Source organism: Salvelinus fontinalis, unplaced genomic scaffold (genome assembly GCF_029448725.1).
Source record: "Salvelinus fontinalis isolate EN_2023a unplaced genomic scaffold, ASM2944872v1 scaffold_0021, whole genome shotgun sequence".
Taxonomy (NCBI): Eukaryota; Metazoa; Chordata; class Actinopteri; order Salmoniformes; family Salmonidae; genus Salvelinus; species Salvelinus fontinalis.
In genome coordinates, this window is record NW_026600230.1 from 182,634 (window position 1) to 205,937 (window position 23,304).

Sequence of the window (23,304 nt, forward strand, 5' to 3'; positions counted from 1 at the left end):
CGTAGTCCATCCGTGACAAGAACCCGACGACTTGTGCGTTCTGAGATGCCGTTCTGCCCTCCACTGTTGTACTGCGTCGTTATTTGCCTGTTAGCTTGTTAGCATGTTAGCATGTTAGCTTGTTAGCTTGTTAGCTTGTTAGCTTGCACCATTCTTGCCATTTTCCTTCGACCTCTCATCAACGAGCTGTTTTCACCCACAGCACTGCCCCTGACTGGATGTTTTTCTATTAGTCTCTCTGTTCTCGGTAAAACCCCTGAAACATTGTCGTGCGTGAAAAGCCCAGGATGCCCGGCGGGCCCGGCGCCGACGATCATCCCACGCTCAAAGTCGTTTAGGTCCCTCGTTTTGCCCCGTTCGAACGTTCAATCAAACAGTAACTGAATGCCTCGATGCCTGTCTGCCTGTTTTTATATAGCAAGCCACGGTCACATGACTCACTGTCTGTAGGAGCGTACCATTTCTGTGAACGGGGGGGTTGTACCTCTGAGTATGTATATGTATATACACTACCGTTCAGAAGTTTGGGGTCACTTAGAAATGTCCTTGTTTTCCATGAAAAATATACATGAAATGAGTTGCAAAATGAATAGGAAATATAGTCAAGATGTTGACAAGGTTATAAATAATTATGTTTAATTGAAATAATAATTTATTTCGTCAAAGAATCCTTCATTTGCAGCAATTATGGCCTTGGTAGACCTTTGGTATTCTAGTTGTCAGTTTGTTGAGGTAATCTGAAGAGATGTCACCCCCATGCTTCATGAAGCACCTCCCACAAGTTGGATTGGCTTGATGGGCACTTCTGACGTACCATACGGTCAAGATGCTCCCACAAAAGCTCGAATAGGGTTGAGATCAGGTGACTGTGCTGGCCACTCCATTATAGATAGAATACCAGCTGACTGCTTCTTCCCTAAATAGTTCTTGCATAGTTTGGAGCTGTTGTCCTGTTGAAGGAGGAAATCGGCTTCAATTAAGCGCCATCCACAGGGTATGGCATGGCGTTGCAAAATGGAGTGATAGCCTTCCTTCTTTAAGATCCCATTTGCCCTGTACAAATCTCCCACTTTACCACCACCAAAGCACCCCCAGACCATCACATTGCCTCCACCACACTTGACAGATGGCATCAAGCACTCCTCCAGCATCTTTTCATTTTTTCTGCGTCTCACAAATGTTCTTCTTTGTGATTCGAACACCTCACACTTAGATTCGTCTGTCCATAACACTTTTTTCTAATCTTCATCTGTTCAGTGTCTGTGTTCTTTTGCCCATCTTTCTTAATCTTTTATTTTTATTGGCCAGTCTGAGATATGGCTTTTTCTTTGCAACTCTGTCTAGAAGGCCAGCATCCCGGAGATGCCTCTTCACTGTTGACGTTGACACTGGTGTTTTGCGGGTACTATTTAATGAAGCTGCCTGGTTGAGGACTTGTGAGGCGTCTGTTTCTCAAACTAGACACTCTAATGTACTTGTCCTCTTGCTCAGTTGTGCACCGGGGCCTCCCACTCCTCTTTCTATTCTGGTTAGAGCCAGTTTGCGCTGTTCTGTGAAGGGAGTAGTACACAGGGTTGTACGAGATCTTCAGTTTCTTGGCAATTTCTCGCATGGAATAGCCTTCATTTCTCAGAACAAGAATAGAAGGCCGAGTTTCAGAAGAAAGGTCTTTGTTTATGGACATTTTGAGCCTGTAATCGAACCCACAAATGCTGATGCTCCAGATACTCAACTAGTCTAAAGAAGGCCAGTTTTATTGTTTCTTTAATCAAAACAACAGTTTTCAACAGTTTTCAGCCTTTAAAATGATCAACTTGGATTAGCTAACACAACGTGCCATTGGAACACAGGAGTGATGGTTGCTGATAATGGGCCTCTGTACGCCTATGTAGATATTCCATTAAAAATCAGCCGTTTCCAGCTACAATAGTCATTTTCAACATTAACAATGTCTACACTGTATTTCTGATCAATTTACGTTATTGTAATGAACAAAAAAATTGAGGACATTTCTAAGTGACTCCAAACTTTTGAACGATAGTGTGTGTATATATAGACTGACCTGAATGTTTCTCTGGTAGATCTTGGGGACCGGTCATACCCGGACGTACGTCAAGGAGCACTCCATCGTAGATCCTGAGGAGAAAAAGATGGAGCTTTATTCAACAAATGTGAGTGGAAAGCGGTCCCTTCTCTTGTATAAATCAGGTTTCTGTTGTCGGTGGTATCTTCATGAACGTTTCATACAAACTATTGTCTTCTTCTTCGTCCCGCAGATAACTCTAACCAATCTGGTGTCGGTGGATGAAAGACTGGTTTACAGACCTCATCCAGACAACCCAGAGGTGTAAGTAGAAGCAAAGACCCAACCTAGCATGCTAACACATTACAACCTAGCATGCTAATACATTACAACCTAGCATGCTAATACATTACAACCTACATTACAACCTAGCATGATAACACATTACAACCTAGCATGATAACACATTACAACCTACATTACAACCTAGCATGATAACACATTACAACCTAGCATGATAACACATTACAACCTACATTACAACCTAGCATGATAATACATTACAACCTAGCATGATAATACATTACAGCCTAGCATGATAACACATTACAACCTACATTACAACCTAGCATGATAATACATTACAGCCTAGCATGATAATACATTACAGCCTAGCATGATAACACATTACAACCTACATTACAACCTAGCGTGATAATACATTACAGCCTAGCATGCTAATACATTACAACCTAGCATGATAACACATTACATCCTAGCATGCTAACACATTACAACCTAGCATGCTAACACATTACAGCCTAGCATGATAACACATTACAACCTACATTACAACCTAGCATGATAATACATTACAGCCTAGCATGATAATACATTACAGCCTAGCATGATAACACATTACAACCTACATTACAACCTAGCATGATAATACATTACAACCTAGCGTGATAATACATTACAACCTAGCATGATAATACATTACAACCTAGCATGATAATACATTACAACCTAGCATGATAATACATTACAACCTAGCATGATAATACATTACAACCTAGCGTGATAATACATTACAACCTAGCGTGATAATACATTACAACCTAGCGTGATAATACATTACAACCTAGCATGATAACACATTACAACCTAGCGTGATAACACATAACAACCTAGCATGATAATACATTACAATCTAGCATGATAATACATTACAACCTAGCGTGATAATACATTACAGCCTAGCATGATAATACATTACAACCTAGCGTGATAATACATTACTACATTACAACCTAGCATGATAATACATTACAACCTAGCATGATAATACATTACTACATTACAACCTAGCATGATAATACATTACAACCTAGCATGATAATACATTACTACATTACAACCTAGCATGATAATACATTACAACCTAGCGTGATAACATATTACAACCTACCATGATAATACATTACAACCTAGCATGATAATACATTACAACCTAGCATGATAATACATTACAACCTACCATGATAATACATAACTACATTACAACCTACCATGATAATACATTACAACCTACCATGATAATACATTACAACCTAGCGTGATAACACATGACAACCTAGCGTGATAATACATTACTACATTACAACCTAGCATGATAATACATTACAACCTAGCATGATAATACATTACTACATTACAACCTAGCATGATAATACATTACAACCTAGCGTGATAATACATTACAACCTAGCGTGATAATACATTACAACCTAGCGTGATAATACATTACAACCTAGCATGATAACACATTACAACCTAGCGTGATAATACATTACAACCTATCATGATAATACATTACAACCTAGCGTGATAATACATTACAACCTATCATGATAATACATTACAACCTATCATGATAATACATTACAACCTAGCGTGATAATACATTACAACCTAGCGTGATAATACATTACAACCTAGCGTGATAATACATTACAACCTAGCGTGATAATACATTACAACCTAGCGTGATAATACATTACAACCTAGCATGATAATACATTACAACCTAGCATGATAATACATTACAACCTACATTACAACCTAGCATGATAATACCTTACAACCTAGCATGATAATACCTTACAACCTAGCATGATAATACCTTACAACCTAGCATGATAATACCTTACAACCTAGCATGGTAATACCTTAGCAACCTAGCATGATAATACCTTACTACATTACAACCTAGCATGATAATACCTTACAACCTAGCATGATAATACCTTACTACATTACAACCTAGCGTGATAATACCTTAGCAACCTAGCATGATAATACCTTACTACATTACAACCTAGCATGATAATACCTTACAACCTAGCATGATAATACCTTACTACATTACAACCTAGCGTGATAATACCTTACAACCTAGCATGATAATACCTTACTACATTACAACCTAGCGTGATAATACCTTACAACCTAGCATGATAACACATTACAACCTAGCGTGATAATACATTACAACCTAGCGTGATAATACATTACAACCTAGCATGATAACACATTACTACATTACAACCTATCATGATAATACATTACAACCTATCATGATAATACATTACAACCTATCATGATAATACATTACAACCTAGCGTGATAATACATTACAACCTAGCGTGATAATACATTACAACCTAGCGTGATAATACATTACAACCTAGCGTGATAATACATTACAACCTAGCGTGATAATACATTACAACCTAGCGTGATAATACATTACAACCTAGCGTGATAATACATTACAACCTAGCATGATAATACATTACAACCTAGCATGATAATACATTACAACCTACATTACAACCTAGCATGATAATACCTTACAACCTAGCATGATAATACCTTACAACCTAGCATGATAATACCTTACAACCTAGCATGATAATACCTTAGCAACCTAGCATGATAATACCTTACTACATTACAACCTAGCATGATAATACCTTACAACCTAGCATGATAATACCTTACTACATTACAACCTAGCATGATAATACCTTACAACCTAGCGTGATAATACCTTACAACCTAGCATGATAATACCTTACAACCTAGCGTGATAATACCTTACAACCTAGCATGATAACACATTACAACCTAGCGTGATAATACATTACAACCTAGCGTGATAATACATTACAACCTAGCATGATAATACATTACAACCTAGCATGATAATACATTACAACCTAGCATGATAATACCTTACAACCTAGCATGATAATACCTTACAACCTAGCATGATAATACCTTACAACCTAGCGTGATAACACATTACAACCTAGCATGATAATACATTACAACCTAGCATGATAATACATTACTACATTACAACCTAGCATGATAATACATTACTACATTACAACCTAGCATGATAATACATTACAACCTAGCATGATAATACATTACAACCTAGCGTGATAATACATTACTACATTACAACCTAGCGTGATAACACATTACAACCTAGCGTGATAATACATTACTACATTACAACCTAGCATGATAATACATTACAACCTAGCGTGATAATACATTACTACATTACAACCTAGCGTGATAACACATTACAACCTAGCGTGATAACACATTACAACCTAGCATGATAATACATTACAACCTAGCATGATAATACATTACAACCTAGCGTGATAATACATTACTACATTACAACCTAGCATGATAATACATTACAACCTAGCGTGATAATACATTACTACATTACAACCTAGCGTGATAACACATTACAACCTAGCGTGATAACACATTACAACCTAGCATGATAATACATTACAACCTAGCATGATAATACATTACAAGCTAGCATGATAATACATTACAACCTAGCGTGATAACACATTACAACCTAGCGTGATAATACATTACAACCTAGCGTGATAATACATTACAACCTAGCATGATAATACATTACAACCTAGCATGATAATACATTACAACCTAGCGTGATAATACATTACAACCTAGCATGATAATACATTACAACCTAGCATGATAACACATTACTACATTACAACCTAGCATGATAATACCTTACTACATTACAACCTAGCATGATAATACCTTACTACATTACAACCTAGCGTGATAATACATTACAACCTACCATGATAATACATTACAACCTAGCATGATAATACATTACAACCTAGCATGATAATACATTACTACATTACAACCTAGCATGATAATACATTACAACCTAGCGTGATAATACATTACTACATTACAACCTAGCATGATAACACATTACAACCTAGCATGATAATACATTACAACCTAGCATGATAATACATTACAACCTAGCGTGATAACACATTACAACCTAGCGTGATAATACATTACAACCTAGCGTGATAATACATTACTACATTACAACCTAGCATGATAACACATTACAACCTAGCATGATAATACATTACAACCTAGCGTGATAATACATTACAACCTAGCATGATAATACATTACAACCTAGCATGATAATACATTACAACCTAGCATGATAATACATTACAACCTAGCATGATAATACCTTACAACCTAGCATGATAATGCATTACAACCTAGCGTGATAATACATTACAACCTAGCGTGATAATACATTACAACCTAGCATGATAATGCATTACAACCTAGCGTGATAATACATTACAACCTAGCATGATTCCACTTCATTTACAAATTAATCTTAACTTGTACAGCAACCTAACTATCTTGTCCCCCCCTCCACCCCTCCTCTGTCCCTCTCAGTGCTGTTCTAACTATCTTGTTCCCCCCCTCCACCTCTCCTCTGTCCCTCTCAGTGCTGTTCTAACTATCTTGTCCCCCCCTCCACCCCTCCTCTGTCCCTCTCTGTGCTGTTCTAACTATCTTGTTCCCCCCCTCCACCCCTCCTCTGTCCCTCTCAGTGCTGTTCTAACTATCTTGTTCCCCCCTCCACCCCTCCTCTGTTCCTCTCAGTGATGTTCTAACTATCTTGTTCCCCCCCTCCACCCCTCCTCTGTCCCTCTCAGTGCTGTTCTAACTATCTTGTTCCCCCCCTCCACCCCTCCTCTGTCCCTCTCAGTGCTGTTCTAACTATCTTGTTCCCCCCCTCCACCCCTCCTCTGTCCCTCTGTGCTGTTCTAACTATCTTGTTCCCCCCCTCCTCTGTCCCTCTCAGTGCTGTTCTAACTATCTTGTTCCCCCCCTCCACCCCTCCTCTGTCCCTCTCAGTGCTGTTCTAACTATCTTTTTCCCCCCCTCCCCCCCTCCTCTGTCCCTCTCAGTGCTGTTCTAACTATCTTGTTCCCCCCCCCTCCTCTGTCCCTCTCAGTGCTGTTCTAACTATCTTGTTCCCCCCTCCACCCCTCCTCTGTCCCTCTCAGTGCTGTTCTAACTATCTTGTTCCCCCCTCCCCCCCTCCTCTGTCCCTCTCAGTGCTGTTCTAACTATCTTGTTCCCCCCTCCACCCCTCCTCTGTCCCTCTCAGTGCTGTTCTAACTATCTTGTTCCCCCCCTCCACCCCTCCTCTGTCCCTCTCAGTGCTGTTCTAACTATCTTGTTCCCCCCCTCCACCCCTCCTCTGTCCCTCTCAGTGCTGTTCTAACTATCTTGTTCCCCCCCTCCACCCCTCCTCTGTCCCTCTCAGTGCTGTTCTAACTATCTTGTTCCCCCCCTCCACCCCCCCTCTGTCCCTCTCAGTGCTGTTCTAACTATCTTGTTCCCCCCCTCCACCCCTCCTCTGTCCCTCTCAGTGCTGTTCTAACTATCTTGTTCCCCCCCTCCACCCCTCCTCTGTCCCTCTCAGTGCTGTTCTAACTATCTTGTTCCCCCCCCCACCCCTCCTCTGTCCCTCTCAGTGCTGTTCTAACTATCTTGTTCCCCCCCTCCACCCCTCCTCTGTCCCTCTCAGTGCTGTTCTAACTATCTTGTTCCCCCCCTCCTCTGTCCCTCTCAGTGCTGTTCTAACTATCTTGTCCCCCCCCCCCTCCTCTGTCCCTCTCAGTGCTGTTCTAACTATCTTGTTCCCCCCCTCCCCCCCTCCTCTGTCCCTCTCAGTGCTGTTCTAACTATCTTGTTCCCCCCTCCACCCCCTCCTCTGTCCCTCTCAGTGCTGTTCTAACTATCTTGTTCCCCCCCTCCACCCCTCCTCTGTCCCTCTCAGTGCTGTTCTAACTATCTTGTTCCCCCCCTCCACCCCTCCTCTGTCCCTCTCAGTGCTGTTCTAACTATCTTGTTCCCCCCCTCCACCCCTCCTCTGTCCCTCTCAGTGCTGTTCTAACTATCTTGTTCCCCCCCTCCACCCCTCCTCTGTCCCTCTCAGTACTGTTCTGACCCAGGAGGCTATCATCACAGTAAAAGGAGTCAGTTTGAGCAGTTACCTGGAGGGAATGATGGCCCGCAGAATGTCAGCTAACGCCAGAAAGGTGCTGTTGTGAAATGTTACTCTACAGAATCTACCTAAGCGATACTGATGTAACAATCCCGGAGCGTGTCCCAGCATGCAGCGTTTCCTTTATGCTTTCCTGACTGTGAAGAGAGACGGTCCACGGACCAAACTCTCATTAAACGTCTCTGTGTGGCTGACTTCGCCTATGTCTTCTCTGAAATAAGTCAGAAGCTAAGAGTTGGGATGCTATATCTAAGATCTTCTCTGTCCCTCTACTATCTCTATAGGGTTGGGATGCTATATCGAAGATCTTCTCTGTCCCTCCCTCTGTGTGTTATTATCTCTATAGGGTTGGGATGCTATATCTAAGATCTTCTCTGTCCCTCTACTATCTCTATAGGGTTGGGATGCTATATCTAAGCTCTTCTCTGTCCCTCTACTATCTCTATAGGGTTGGGATGCTATATCTAAGATCTTCTCTGTCCCTCCCTCTGTGTGTTATTATCTCTATAGGGTTGGGATGCTATATCTAAGATCTTCTCTGTCCCTCTACTATCTCTATAGGGTTGGGATGCTATATCTAAGATCTTCTCTGTCCCTCAACTATCTCTATAGGGTTGGGATGCTATATCTGAGATCTTCTCTGTCCCTCTACTATCTCTATAGGGTTGGGATGCTATATCTAAGATCTTCTCTGTCCCTCTACTATCTCTATAGGGTTGGGATGCTATATCTAAGCTCTTCTCTGTCCCTCTACTATCTCTATAGGGTTGGGATGCTATATCTAAGATCTTCTCTGTCCCTCCCTCTGTGTGTTATTATCTCTGTAGGGTTGGGATGCTATATCTAAGATCTTCTCTGTCCCTCTACTATCTCTATAGGGTTGGGATGCTATATCTAAGATCTTCTCTGTCCCTCCCTCTGTGTGTTATTATCTCTGTAGGGTTGGGATGCTATATCTAAGATCTTCTCTGTCCCTCTACTATCTCTATAAGGTTGGGATGCTATATCTGAGATCTTCTCTGTCCCTCTACTATCTCTATAGGGTTGGGATGCTATATCTAAGATCTTCTCTGTCCCTCTACTATCTCTATAGGGTTGGGATGCTATATCTAAGATCTTCTCTGTCCCTCTACTATCTCTATAGGGTTGGGATGCTCTATCTAAGCTCTTCTCTGTCCCTCTACTATCTCTATAGGGCTGGGATGCTATATCTAAGATCTTCTCTGTCCCTCAACTTTCTCTATAGGGTTGGGATGCTATATCTAAGATCTTCTCTGTCCCTCTACTATCTCTATAGGGTTGGGATGCTCTATCTAAGATCTTCTCTGTCCCTCTACTATCTCTATAGGGTTGGGATGCTATATCTAAGATCTTCTCTGTCCCTCTACTATCTCTATAGGGTTGGGATGCTCTATCTAAGATCTTCTCTGTCCCTCTACTATCTCTATAGGGTTGGGATGCTATATCTAAGATCTTCGATGTCCCTCTACTATCTCTATAGGGTTGGGATGATCTATCTAAGATTTTCTCTGTCCCTCTACTATCTCTATAGGGTTGGGATGCTATATCTAAGATCTTCTCTGTCCCTCTACTATCTCTATAGGGTTGGGATGCTCTAAGATCTTCTCTGTCCCTCTATCTCTATAGGGTTGGGATGCTATATCTAAGATCTTCTCTGTCCCTCTACTATCTCTATAGGGTTGGGATCCTCTATCTAAGATCTTCTCTGTCCCTCTACTATCTCTATATCTAAGATCTTCTCTGTGCCTCTACTATCTCTATAGGGTTGGGATGCTATATCTAAGATCTTCTCTGTCCCTCTACTATCTCTATAGAATTGGGATGCTATATCTAAGATCTTCTCTGTCCCTCTGCTATCTCTATAGGGTTGGGATGCTATATCTAAGATCTTCTCTGTCCCTCTACTTTCTCTATAGGGTTGGGATGCTCTATCTAAGATCTTCTCTGTCCCTCTACTATCTCTATAGGGTTGGGATGCTATATCTAAGATCTTCTCTGTCCCTCTACTATCTCTATAGAGTTGGGATGCTATATCTAAGATCTTCTCTGTCCCTCTGCTATCTCTATAGGGTTGGGATGCTATATCTAAGACATTCTCTGTCCTTCTACTATCTCTATAGTGTTGGGATACTATATCTAAGCTCTTCTCTGTCCCTCTACTATCTCTATAGGGTTGGGATGCTATATCTAAGGTCTTCTCTGTCCCTCTACTATCTCTATAGGGTTGGGATGCTATATCTAAGATCTTCTCTGTCCCCCTACTATCTCTATAGGGTTGGGATGCTCTATCTAAGATCTTCTCTGTCCCTCTACTATCTCTATAGGGTTGGGATGCTCTATCTAAGATCTTCTCTGTCCCTCTACTATCTCTATAGGGTTGGGATGCTCTATCTAAGCTCTTCTCTGTCCATCTACTATCTCTATAGTGCTGGGATGCTATATATAAGCTCTTCTCTGTCCCTCCCTCTGTGTGTTATTATCTCTGTAGGGTTGGGATGCTCTATCTAAGCTCTTCTCTGTCCCTCTACTATCTCTATTGGGTTGGGATGCTATATCTAAGCTCTTCTCTGTCCCTCTACTATCTCTATAGGGTTGGGATGCTCTATCTAAGATCTTCTCTGTCCCTCTACTATCTCTATTGGGTTGGGATGCTATATCTAAGCTCTTCTCTGTCCCTCTACTATCTCTATTGGGTTGGGATGCTATATTTAAGATCTTCTCTGTCCGTCCCTCTGTGTGTTATTATCTCTAGAGGGTTGGGATGCTCTATCTAAGCTCTTCTCTGTCCCTCTACTATCTCTATAGGGTTGGGATGCTATATCTAAGATCTTCTCTGTCCCTCTGCTATCTCTATAGGGTTGGGATGCTCTATCTAAGATATTCTCTGTCCCTCCCTCTGTGTGTTATTATCTCTATAGGGTTGGCATGCTCTATCTAAGCTCTTCTCTGTCCCTCTACTATCTCTATAGGGTTGTGATGCTATATCTAAGATCTTCTCTGTCCCTCTACTATCTCTATAGGGTTGGGATGCTCTATCTAAGATATTCTCTGTCCCTCTACTATCTCTATAGGGTTGGGATGCTATATCTAAGATCTTCGATGTCCCTCTACTATCTCTATAGGGTTGGGATGCTCTATCTAAGATCTTCTCTGTCCCTCTACTATCTCTATAGGGTTGGGATGCTATATCTAAGATCTTCTCTGTCCCTCTACTATCTCTATAGGGTTGGGATGCTCTAAGATCTTCTCTGTCCCTCTATCTCTATAGGGTTGGGATGCTATATCTAAGATCTTCTCTGTCCCTCTACTATCTCTATAGGGTTGGGATGCTCTATCTAAGATCTTCTCTGTCCCTCTACTATCTCTATATCTAAGATCTTCTCTGTGCCTCTACTATCTCTATAGGGTTGGGATGCTATATCTAAGATCTTCTCTGTCCCTCTACTATCTCTATAGGGTTGGGATGCTATATCTAAGATCTTCTCTGTCCCTCTACTATCTCTATAGAGTTGGGATGCTATATCTAAGATCTTCTCTGTCCCTCTGCTATCTCTATAGGGTTGGGATGCTATATCTAAGACATTCTCTGTCCTTCTACTATCTCTATAGTGTTGGGATACTATATCTAAGCTCTTCTCTGTCCCTCTACTATCTCTATAGGGTTGGGATGCTATATCTAAGGTCTTCTCTGTCCCTCTACTATCTCTATAGGGTTGGGATGCTATATCTAAGATCTTCTCTGTCCCCCTACTATCTCTATAGGGTTGGGATGCTCTATCTAAGATCTTCTCTGTCCCTCTACTATCTCTATAGGGTTGGGATGCTCTATCTAAGATCTTCTCTGTCCCTCTACTATCTCTATAGGGTTGGGATGCTCTATCTAAGCTCTTCTCTGTCCATCTACTATCTCTATAGTGCTGGGATGCTATATATAAGCTCTTCTCTGTCCCTCCCTCTGTGTGTTATTATCTCTGTAGGGTTGGGATGCTCTATCTAAGCTCTTCTCTGTCCCTCTACTATCTCTATTGGGTTGGGATGCTATATCTAAGCTCTTCTCTGTCCCTCTACTATCTCTATAGGGTTGGGATGCTCTATCTAAGATCTTCTCTGTCCCTCTACTATCTCTATTGGGTTGGGATGCTATATCTAAGCTCTTCTCTGTCCCTCTACTATCTCTATTGGGTTGGGATGCTATATTTAAGATCTTCTCTGTCCGTCCCTCTGTGTGTTATTATCTCTAGAGGGTTGGGATGCTCTATCTAAGCTCTTCTCTGTCCCTCTACTATCTCTATAGGGTTGGGATGCTATATCTAAGATCTTCTCTGTCCCTCTGCTATCTCTATAGGGTTGGGATGCTCTATCTAAGATATTCTCTGTCCCTCCCTCTGTGTGTTATTATCTCTATAGGGTTGGCATGCTCTATCTAAGCTCTTCTCTGTCCCTCTACTATCTCTATAGGGTTGTGATGCTATATCTAAGATCTTCTCTGTCCCTCTACTATCTCTATAGGGTTGGGATGCTCTATCTAAGATATTCTCTGTCCCTCTACTATCTCTATAGGGTTGGGATGCTATATCTAAGATCTTCGATGTCCCTCTACTATCTCTATAGGGTTGGGATGCTCTATCTAAGATCTTCTCTGTCCCTCTACTATCTCTATAGGGTTGGGATGCTATATCTAAGATCTTCTCTGTCCCTCTACTATCTCTATAGGGTTGGGATGCTCTAAGATCTTCTCTGTCCCTCTATCTCTATAGGGTTGGGATGCTATATCTAAGATCTTCTCTGTCCCTCTACTATCTCTATAGGGTTGGGATGCTCTATCTAAGATCTTCTCTGTCCCTCTACTATCTCTATATCTAAGATCTTCTCTGTGCCTCTACTATCTCTATAGGGTTGGGATGCTATATCTAAGATCTTCTCTGTCCCTCTACTATCTCTATAGAGTTGGGATGCTATATCTAAGATCTTCTCTGTCCCTCTGCTATCTCTATAGGGTTGGGATGCTATATCTAAGATATTCTCTGTCCTTCTACTATCTCTATAGAGTTGGGATACTATATCTAAGCTCTTCTCTGTCCCTCTACTATCTCTATAGGGTTGGGATGCTATATCTAAGGTCTTCTCTGTCCCTCTACTATCTCTATAGGGTTGGGATGCTATATCGAAGATCTTCTCTGTCCCTCTACTATCTCTATAGGGTTGGGATGCTCTATCTAAGATCTTCTCTGTCCCTCTACTATCTCTATAGGGTTGGGATGCTCTATCTAAGCTCTTCTCTGTCCCTCTACTATCTCTATTGGGTTGGGATGCTATATCTAAGCTCTTCTCTGTGCCTCTACTATCTCTATAGGGTTGGGATGCTCTATCTAAGATCTTCTCTGTCCCTCTACTATCTCTATTGGGTTGGGATGCTATATCTAAGATCTTCTCTGTCCCTCTACTATCTCTATAGGGTTGGGATGCTCTATCTAAGATCTTCTCTGTCCCTCTACTATCTCTATAGGGTTGGGATGCTATATCTAAGCTCTTCTCTGTCCATCTACTATCTCTATAGTGCTGGGATGCTATATATAAGCTCTTCTCTGTCCCTCCCTCTGTGTGTTATTATCTCTGTAGGGTTGGGATGCTCTATCTAAGCTCTTCTCTGTCCCTCTACTATCTCTATTGGGTTGGGATGCTATATCTAAGCTCTTCTCTGTCCCTCTACTATCTCTATAGGGTTGGGATGCTCTATCTAAGATCTTCTCTGTCCCTCTACTATCTCTATTGGGTTGGGATGCTATATCTAAGCTCTTCTCTGTCCCTCTACTATCTCTATTGGGTTGGGATGCTATATCTAAGATCTTCTCTGTCCGTCCCTCTGTGTGTTATTATCTCTAGAGGGTTGGGATGCTCTATCTAAGCTCTTCTCTGTCCCTCTACTATCTCTATAGGGTTGGGATGCTATATCTAAGATCTTCTCTGTCCCTCTGCTATCTCTATAGGGTTGGGATGCTCTATCTAAGATATTCTCTGTCCCTCCCTCTGTGTGTTATTATCTCTATAGGGTTGGCATGCTCTATCTAAGCTCTTCTCTGTCCCTCTACTATCTCTATAGGGTTGTGATGCTATATCTAAGATCTTCTCTGTCCCTCTACTATCTCTATAGGGTTGGGATGCTCTATCTAAGATATTCTCTGTCCCTCTACTATCTCTATAGGGTTGGGATGCTATATCTAAGATCTTCTCTGTCCCTCTACTATCTCTATAGGGTTGGGATGCTCTATCTAAGATCTTCTCTGTCCCTCTACTATCTCTATAGGGTTGGGATGCTATATCTAAGATCTTCTCTGTCCCTCTACTATCTCTATAGGGTTGGGATGCTCTAAGATCTTCTCTGTCCCTCTATCTCTATAGGGTTGGGATGCTATATCTAAGATCTTCTCTGTCCCTCTACTATCTCTATAGGGTTGGGATGCTCTATCTAAGATCTTCTCTGTCCCTCTACTATCTCTATATCTAAGATCTTCTCTGTGCCTCTACTATCTCTATAGGGTTGGGATGCTATATCTTCTCTGTCCTTCTACTATCTCTATAGAGTTGGGATGCTATATCTAAGATCTTCTCTGTCCCTCTGCTATCTCTATAGGGTTGGGATGCTATATCTAAGACATTCTCTGTCCTTCTACTATCTCTATAGAGTTGGGATACTATATCTAAGCTCTTCTCTGTCCCTCTACTATCTCTATAGGGTTGGGATGCTATATCTAAGGTCTTCTCTGTCCCTCTACTATCTCTATAGGGTTGGGATGCTATATCTAAGATCTTCTCTGTCCCTCTACTATCTCTATAGGGTTGGGATGCTCTATCTAAGATCTTCTCTGTCCCTCTACTATCTCTATAGGGTTGGGATGCTCTATCTAAGATCTTCTCTGTCCCTCTACTATCTCTATAGGGTTGGGATGCTCTATCTAAGCTCTTCTCTGTCCATCTACTATCTCTATAGTGCTGGGATGCTATATATAAGCTCTTCTCTGTCCCTCCCTCTGTGTGTTATTATCTCTGTAGGGTTGGGATGCTCTATCTAAGCTCTTCTCTGTCCCTCTACTATCTCTATTGGGTTGGGATGCTATATCTAAGCTCTTCTCTGTCCCTCTACTATCTCTATAGGGTTGGGATGCTCTATCTAAGATCTTCTCTGTCCCTCTACTATCTCTATTGGGTTGGGATGCTATATCTAAGCTCTTCTCTGTCCCTCTACTATCTCTATTGGGTTGGGATGCTATATCTAAGATCTTCTCTGTCCGTCCCTCTGTGTGTTATTATCTCTAGAGGGTTGGGATGCTCTATCTAAGCTCTTCTCTGTCCCTCTACTATCTCTATAGGGTTGGGATGCTATATCTAAGATCTTCTCTGTCCCTCTGCTATCTCTATAGGGTTGGGATGCTCTATCTAAGATATTCTCTGTCCCTCCCTCTGTGTGTTATTATCTCTATAGGGTTGGCATGCTCTATCTAAGCTCTTCTCTGTCCCTCTACTATCTCTGTAGGGTTGGGATGCTATATCTAAGATCTTCTCTGTCCCTCTACTATCTCTATAGGGTTGGGATGCTCTATCTAAGATCTTCTCTGTCCCTCTACTATCTCTATAGGGTTGGGATGCTATATCTAAGATCTTCTCTGTCCCTCTACTATCTCTATAGGGTTGGGATGCTCTATCTAAGATCTTCTCTGTCCCTCTACTATCTCTATATCTAAGATCTTCTCTGTGCCTCTACTATCTCTATAGGGTTGGGATGCTATATCTAAGATCTTCTCTGTCCCTCTACTATCTCTATAGAGTTGGGATGCTATATCTAAGATCTTCTCTGTCCCTCTGCTATCTCTATAGGGTTGGGATGCTATATCTAAGATATTCTCTGTCCTTCTACTATCTCTATAGAGTTGGGATACTAAATCTAAGCTCTTCTCTGTCCCTCTACTATCTCTATAGGGTTGGGATGCTATATCTAAGGTCTTCTCTGTCCCTCTACTATCTCTATAGGGTTGGGATGCTATATCGAAGATCTTCTCTGTCCCTCTACTATCTCTATAGGGTTGGGATGCTCTATCTAAGATCTTCTCTGTCCCTCTACTATCTCTATAGGGTTGGGATGCTCTATCTAAGCTCTTCTCTGTCCCTCTACTATCTCTATAGAGTTGGGATGCTCTATCTAAGCTCTTCTCTGTCCCTCTACTATCTCTATAGAGTTGGGATGCTCTATCTAAGATCTTCTCTGTCCCTCTACTATCTCTAGAGGGTTGGGATGCTATATCTAAGATCTTCTCTGTCCCTCTACTATCTCTATAGGGTTGGGATGCTCTATCTAAGATCTTCTCTGTCCCTCTACTATCTCTATAGGGTTGGGATGCTATATCTAAGCTCTTCTCTGTCCCTCTACTATCTCTATTGGGTTGGGATGCTATATCTAAGATTTTCTCTGTCCGTCCCTCTGTGTGTTATTATCTCTAGAGGGTTGGGATGCTATATCTAAGATCTTCTCTGTCCCTCTACTATCTCTATAGGGTTGGGATGCTATATCTAAGATCTTCTCTGTCCCTCTACTATCTCTATATCTAAGATCTTCTCTGTCCCTCTACTATCTCTATAGGGTTGGGATGCTATATCTAAGCTCTTCTCTGTCCCTCTACTATCTCTATAGGGTTGGGATGCTATATCTAAGATCTTCTCTGTCCCTCCCTCTGTGTGTTATTATCTCTGTAGGGTTGGGATGCTATATCTAAGCTCTTCTCTGTCCCTCTACTATCTCTATAGGGTTGGGATGCTCTATCTAAGATCTTCTCTGTCACTCTACTGTCTCTATAGGGTTGGGATGCTATATCTAAGATCTTCTCTGTCCCTCTACTATCTCTATAGGGTTGGGATGCTCTATCTAAGATCTTCTCTGTCCCTCTACTATCTCTATAGGGTTGGGATGCTCTAAGATCTTCTCTGTCCCTCTACTATCTCTATAGGGCTGGGATGCTCTATCTAAGCTCTTCTCTGTCCCTCCCTCTCTGTGTTATTATCTCTGTAGGGTTGGGACGCTATAGAGTGGATCATTCAGAACTCTGAAAGGGAGAACGTTCCTCTATGTGAGCTGTACTGACTCTGGTAACTACTCTTCTCTGTCCCTCTACTATACTAAGGGAGAACGTTCCTCTATGTGAGCTGTACTGACTCTGGTAACTACTCTTCTCTGTCCCTCTACTATACTAAGGGAGAACGTTCCTCTATGTGAGCTGTACTGACTCTGGTAACTACTCTTCTCTGGCCTAGCTTAGCAGCACATGACTGCATGCAGCTGAATGGTTTATTGAGACAATGGCCGTTATCCTGCTACTTTTCCTTTTTTCCCCATTTCAAGTTCTTCTATCTTGAAAGTTAGGACCACACAAGATCAAATACTTTGAACAATGAAATGGACAAACTGGTGAAAGCCTGTCAACTACTTTCTGTCGGTTTTTATAATAACACTTCTGCTATTGTTGCCTGCAGGAAGGGCCAATCAGAGGACTGTGTAGATTACATGATCAGGGACTATATCATCCTACACCAAGCAGCCAGCCCAGCCACACCTCCCACATGGCAGCCAGCCCAGCCACACCTCCCACATGGCAGCCAGCCCAGCCACACCTCCCACATGGCAGCCAGCCCAGCCACACCTCCCACATGGCAGCCAGCCCAGCCACACCTCCCACATGGCAGCCAGCCCAGCCACACCTCCCACATGGCAGCCAGCCCAGCCACACCTCCCACATGGCAGCCAGCCCTGCCACACCTCCCACATGGCAGCTGGGAATCACAACACTCCCTGGTGACCAGACTACATAGAGGACATCACAACACTCCCTGGTGACCAGACTTCATAGAGGACATCACAACACTCCCTGGTGACCAGACTACATAGAGGACATCACAACACTCCCTGGTGACCAGACATCACTACACTCCCTGGTGACCAGACTTCATAGAGGACATCACAACACTCCCTGGTGACCAGACTACATAGAGGACATCACAACACTCCCTGGTGACCAGACTTCATAGAGGACATCACAACACTCCCTGGTGACCAGACTTCATAGAGGACATCACAACACTCCCTGGTGACCAGACTACATAGAGGACATCACAACACTCCCTGGTGACCAGACATCACTACACTCCCTGGTGACCAGACTTCATAGAGGACATCACAACACTCCCTGGTGACCAGACTACATAGAGGACATCACAACACTCCCTGGTGACCAGACTACATAGAGGACATCACAACACTCCCTGGTGACCAGACATCACAACACTCCCTGGTGACCAGACTACATAGAGGACATCACAACACTCCCTGGTGACCAGACTACATAGAGGACATCACAACACTCCCTGGTGACCAGACTTCATAGAGGACATCACAACACTCCCTGGTGACCAGACTTCATAGAGGACATCACAACACTCCCTGGTGACCAGACTTCATAGAGGACATCACAACACTCCCTGGTGACCAGACGTCACAACACTCCCTGGTGACCAGACTACATAGAGGACATCACAACACTCCCTGGTGACCAGACTTCATAGAGGACATCACAACACTCCCTGGTGACCAGACTTCATAGAGGACATCACAACACTCCCTGGTGACCAGACTACATAGAGGACATCACAACACTCCCTGGTGACCAGACTACATAGAGGACATCACAACACTCCCTGGTGACCAGACTTCATAGAGGACATCACAACACTCCCTGGTGACCAGACTACATAGAGGACATCACAACACTCCCTGGTGACCAGACTACATAGAGGACATCACAACACTCCCTGGTGACCAGACTTCATAGAGGGCATCTGGTGACTGCCTCCGTGCCCATATAGAATGTTGCTGGCTGTCAAGTCAACGATCAATAGAAACTCAAGGGTTATTAATATATAATCAGAAAGACAGCGATCGTTGATCCTTCCACAGAAAGACAGCGATCATTGATCCTTCCACAGAAAGACAGCGATCATTGATCCTTCCACAGAAAGACAGCGATCATTGATCCTTCCACAGAAAGACAGCGATCATTGATCCTTCCACAGAAAGACAGCGATCATTGATCCTTCCACAGAAAGACAGCGATCGTTGATCCTTCCACAGAAAGACAGCGATCATTGATCCTTCCACAGAAAGACAGCGATCATTGATCCTTCCACAGAAAGACCGCGATCGTTGATCCTTCCACAGAAAGACAGCGATCATTGATCCTTCCACAGAAAGACAGCGATCGTTGATCCTTCCACAGAAAGACAGCGATCATTGATCCTTCCACAGAAAGACAGCGATCATTGATCCTTCCACAGAAAGACAGCGATCATTGATCCTTCCACAGAAAGACAGCGATCATTGATCCTTCCACAGAAAGACAGCGATCGTTGATCCTTCCACAGAAAGACAGCGATCGTTGATCCTTCCACAGAAAGACAGCGATCATTGATCCTTCCACAGAAAGACAGCGATCATTGATCCTTCCACAGAAAGACAGCGATCATTGATCCTTCCACAGAAAGACTGCGATCATTGATCCTTCCACAGAAAGACGTCCCTACCGAGGGATGGAGGACAACGTTGATGTCCAGGAGGATATTGATTGGATACAAAGGTCTATGATAGATATAGGTTAGCGTGCCATTTAGGATGCTATTTAGGGTGCTATTTAGGGTGCATATGTAGTGTGGATATAACCCCTCCCCACTCTAACATGTGAATCACATAGAAAAGCTACAAAATGTCATTCTCCATATGAAATGCGGATGGTATTTACTCTGGAAATGATCTACACTGTATGAAGTACGTATTCAACATTCTCTTATGGAAGGTTCTCCAGGAATCTGTCACAACATTCTCTTATGGCAGGTTCTCCAGGAATCTGTCACAGCATTCTCTTATGGAAGGTTCTTCAGTAATCTGTCACAGCATTCTCTTATGGAAGGTTCTCCAGGAATCTGTCACAGCATTCTCTTATGGGAGGTTCTCCAGGAATCTGTCACAGCATTCTCTTATGGGAGGTTCTCCAGGAATCTATCACAACATTCTCTTATGGGAGGTTCTCCAGGAATCTATCACAAATGTGAATGGTGTCTAGTAGTGTTTCATATTTAAACAAGAGTTTCTTTGACATTTAACACAATGGATATTTCTTTGCACGTAGATAGTCTAGGATTATGAAGGTATATACATTAAAGGAATGTACAGTGACCTCACATAGATAGTCTAGGATTATATAGTGCACTACTTTAGACCAGAGCCCTGTTCCCTACATAGTGCACTACCAGAGTCCTATGGCCAACTAAGACACTTAGCTTCTGTAAAATCTCTGCTTTACTGACTGGTGTTTATTTATAGCGTCTTCATATACTTGAATTATCACAGTTGATTTAATTGAATGTTAGAAAGATATTTATTTTTATAACATTGTGAAAATTATTATTATTTTTTTTTTTAACTTCAGTTCATTTTAGTAAATACTTTCGTGAAACACTTATTTTTCTTAAAATTGCATTGTTGGTTAATGGCTTGTAAATAAGCATTTCACATGTATTCAGCGCATGTGACAAATAAAATGTGATTTTGATTTGAAACCTGCTGTGGACTGGTTACTCTCTCTTTACATACACGCAAATTATTAGGAAATATGCAAAAAATGATGGCCTATTTAGTCAACCGTCACTGGCCAATGAATAGAGGACCATTCTGCATTACCATCACCGACCAGCCAATAGGACAGAAGATCACACTGCAGTAAAGTCAAGTCGCCAGTTGATGGTGTAATTGAGCTATGACTGACAGAATGCTGGACAACAAACAAACTGTTGATATGTTGAAAGGGAACGACAGTAGAGTGAAGGGAAACTACAGTAGAGTGTTGAAGGGAAACTACAGTAGAGTGTTGAAGGGAAACTACAGTAGAGTGTTGAAAGGAAACTACAGTAGAGTGTTAAAAGGAAACTACAGTAGAGTGTTGAAAGGAAACTACAGTAGAGTGTTGAAAGGAAACTACAGTAGAGTGTTGAAAGGAAACTACAGTAGTGTTGAAGGGAAACTACAGCTGAGTGTTGAAAGGCAACTACAGTAGAGTGTTGAAGGGAAACTACAGTAGAGTGTTGAAGGGAAACTACAGTAGAGTGTTGAAAGGAAACTACAGTAGAGTGTTGAAAGGAAACTACAGTAGAGTGTTGAAGGGAAACTACAGTAGAGTGTTGAAAGGGAAACTACAGTAGAGTGTTGAAAGGAAACTACAGTAGAGTGTTGAAGGGAAACTACAGTAGAGTGTTGAAGGGAAACTACAGTAGAGTGTTGAAAGGAAACTACAGTAGTGTTGAAGGGAAACTACAGCTGAGTGTTGAAAGGCAACTACAGTAGAGTGTTGAAGGGAAACTACAGTAGAGTGTTGAAGGGAAACTACAGTAGAGTGTTGAAAGGAAACTACAGTAGAGTGTTGAAAGGAAACTACAGTAGAGTGTTGAAGGGAAACTACAGTAGAGTGTTGAAAGGGAAACTACAGTAGAGTGTTGAAAGGAAACTACAGTAGAGTGTTGAAGGGAAACTACAGTAGAGTGTTGAAGGTACACTACAGTAGAGTGTTGAATGGAAACTACAGTAGAGTGTTGAAGGGAAACTACAGTAGAGTGTTGAAAGGAAACTACAGTAGAGTGTTGAAAGGAAACTACAGTAGAGTGTTGAAGGGAAACTACAGGAGAGTGTTGAAGGGAAACTACACTAGAGTGTTGAAGGGAAACTACAGTAAAGTGTTGAAAGGAAACTACAGTAGAGTGTTGAAAGGAAACTACAGTAGTGTTGAAGGGAAACTACAGTAGAGTGTTGAAACGCAACTACAGTAGAGTGTTGAAGGGAAACTACAGTAGAGTGTTGAAAGGGAAACTACAGTAGAGTGTTGAAAGGAAACTACAGTAGAGTGTTGAAAGGAAACTACAGTAGAGTGTTGAAGGGAAACTACAGTAGAGTGTTGAAGGGAAACTACAGTAGAGTGTTGAAGGGAAACTACAGTAGAGTGTTGAAAGGAAACTACAGTAGAGTTGAAAGGAAACTACAGTAGAGTGTTGAAAGGAAACTACAGTAGAGTTGAAAGGAAACTACAGTAGAGTGTTGAAAGGAAACTACAGTAGAGTGTTGAAAGGAAACTACAGTAGAGTTTTGAAGGGAAACTACAGTAGAGTGTTGAAAGGAAACTACAGTAGTGTTGAAAGGAAACTACAGTAGAGTGTTGAAAGGAAACTACAGTAGAGTGTTGAAAGGAAACTACAGTAGAGTGTTGAAAGGAAACTACAGTAGAGTGTTGAAAGGAAACTACAGTAGAGTGTTGAAAGGAAACTACAGTAGAGTGTTGAAAGGAAACTACAGTAGAGTGTTGAAGGGAAACTACAGTAGAGTGTTGAAGGGAAACTACAGTAGAGTGTTGAAAGGAAACTACAGTAGAGTGTTGAAAGGAAACTACAGTAGAGTGTTGAAGGGAAACTACAGTAGAGTGTTGAAGGGAAACTACAGTAGAGTGTTGAAAGGAAACTACAGTAGAGTGTTGAAAGGAAACTACAGTAGAGTGTTGAAGGGAAACTACAGTAGAGTGTTGAAGGGAAACTACAGTAGTGTTGAAGGGAAACTACAGTAGAGTGTTGAAAGGCAACTACAGTAGAGTGTTGAAGGGAACTACAGTAGAGTGTTGAAGGACAACTACAGTAGAGTGTT

At 42.0% G+C, this 23,304-nt stretch overlaps 1 protein-coding gene across 1 annotated transcript; it reads left to right on the forward strand.

Moving 5' to 3' along the window:
• Positions 1–287: 287 nt before the first annotated feature.
• Positions 288–21,182, forward strand: LOC129842182 (PRELI domain containing protein 3A-like). The gene is made up of 6 exons (XM_055910613.1): positions 288–332; positions 2,082–2,171; positions 2,277–2,347; positions 8,442–8,544; positions 17,590–17,666; positions 18,051–21,182. Exons 1-5 carry the CDS (start codon positions 288–290, stop codon positions 17,659–17,661), a joined length of 381 nt encoding a protein of 126 aa, XP_055766588.1. The 3' UTR covers positions 17,662–17,666; positions 18,051–21,182.
• The last annotated feature ends 2,122 nt before the right edge of the window (positions 21,183–23,304 follow it).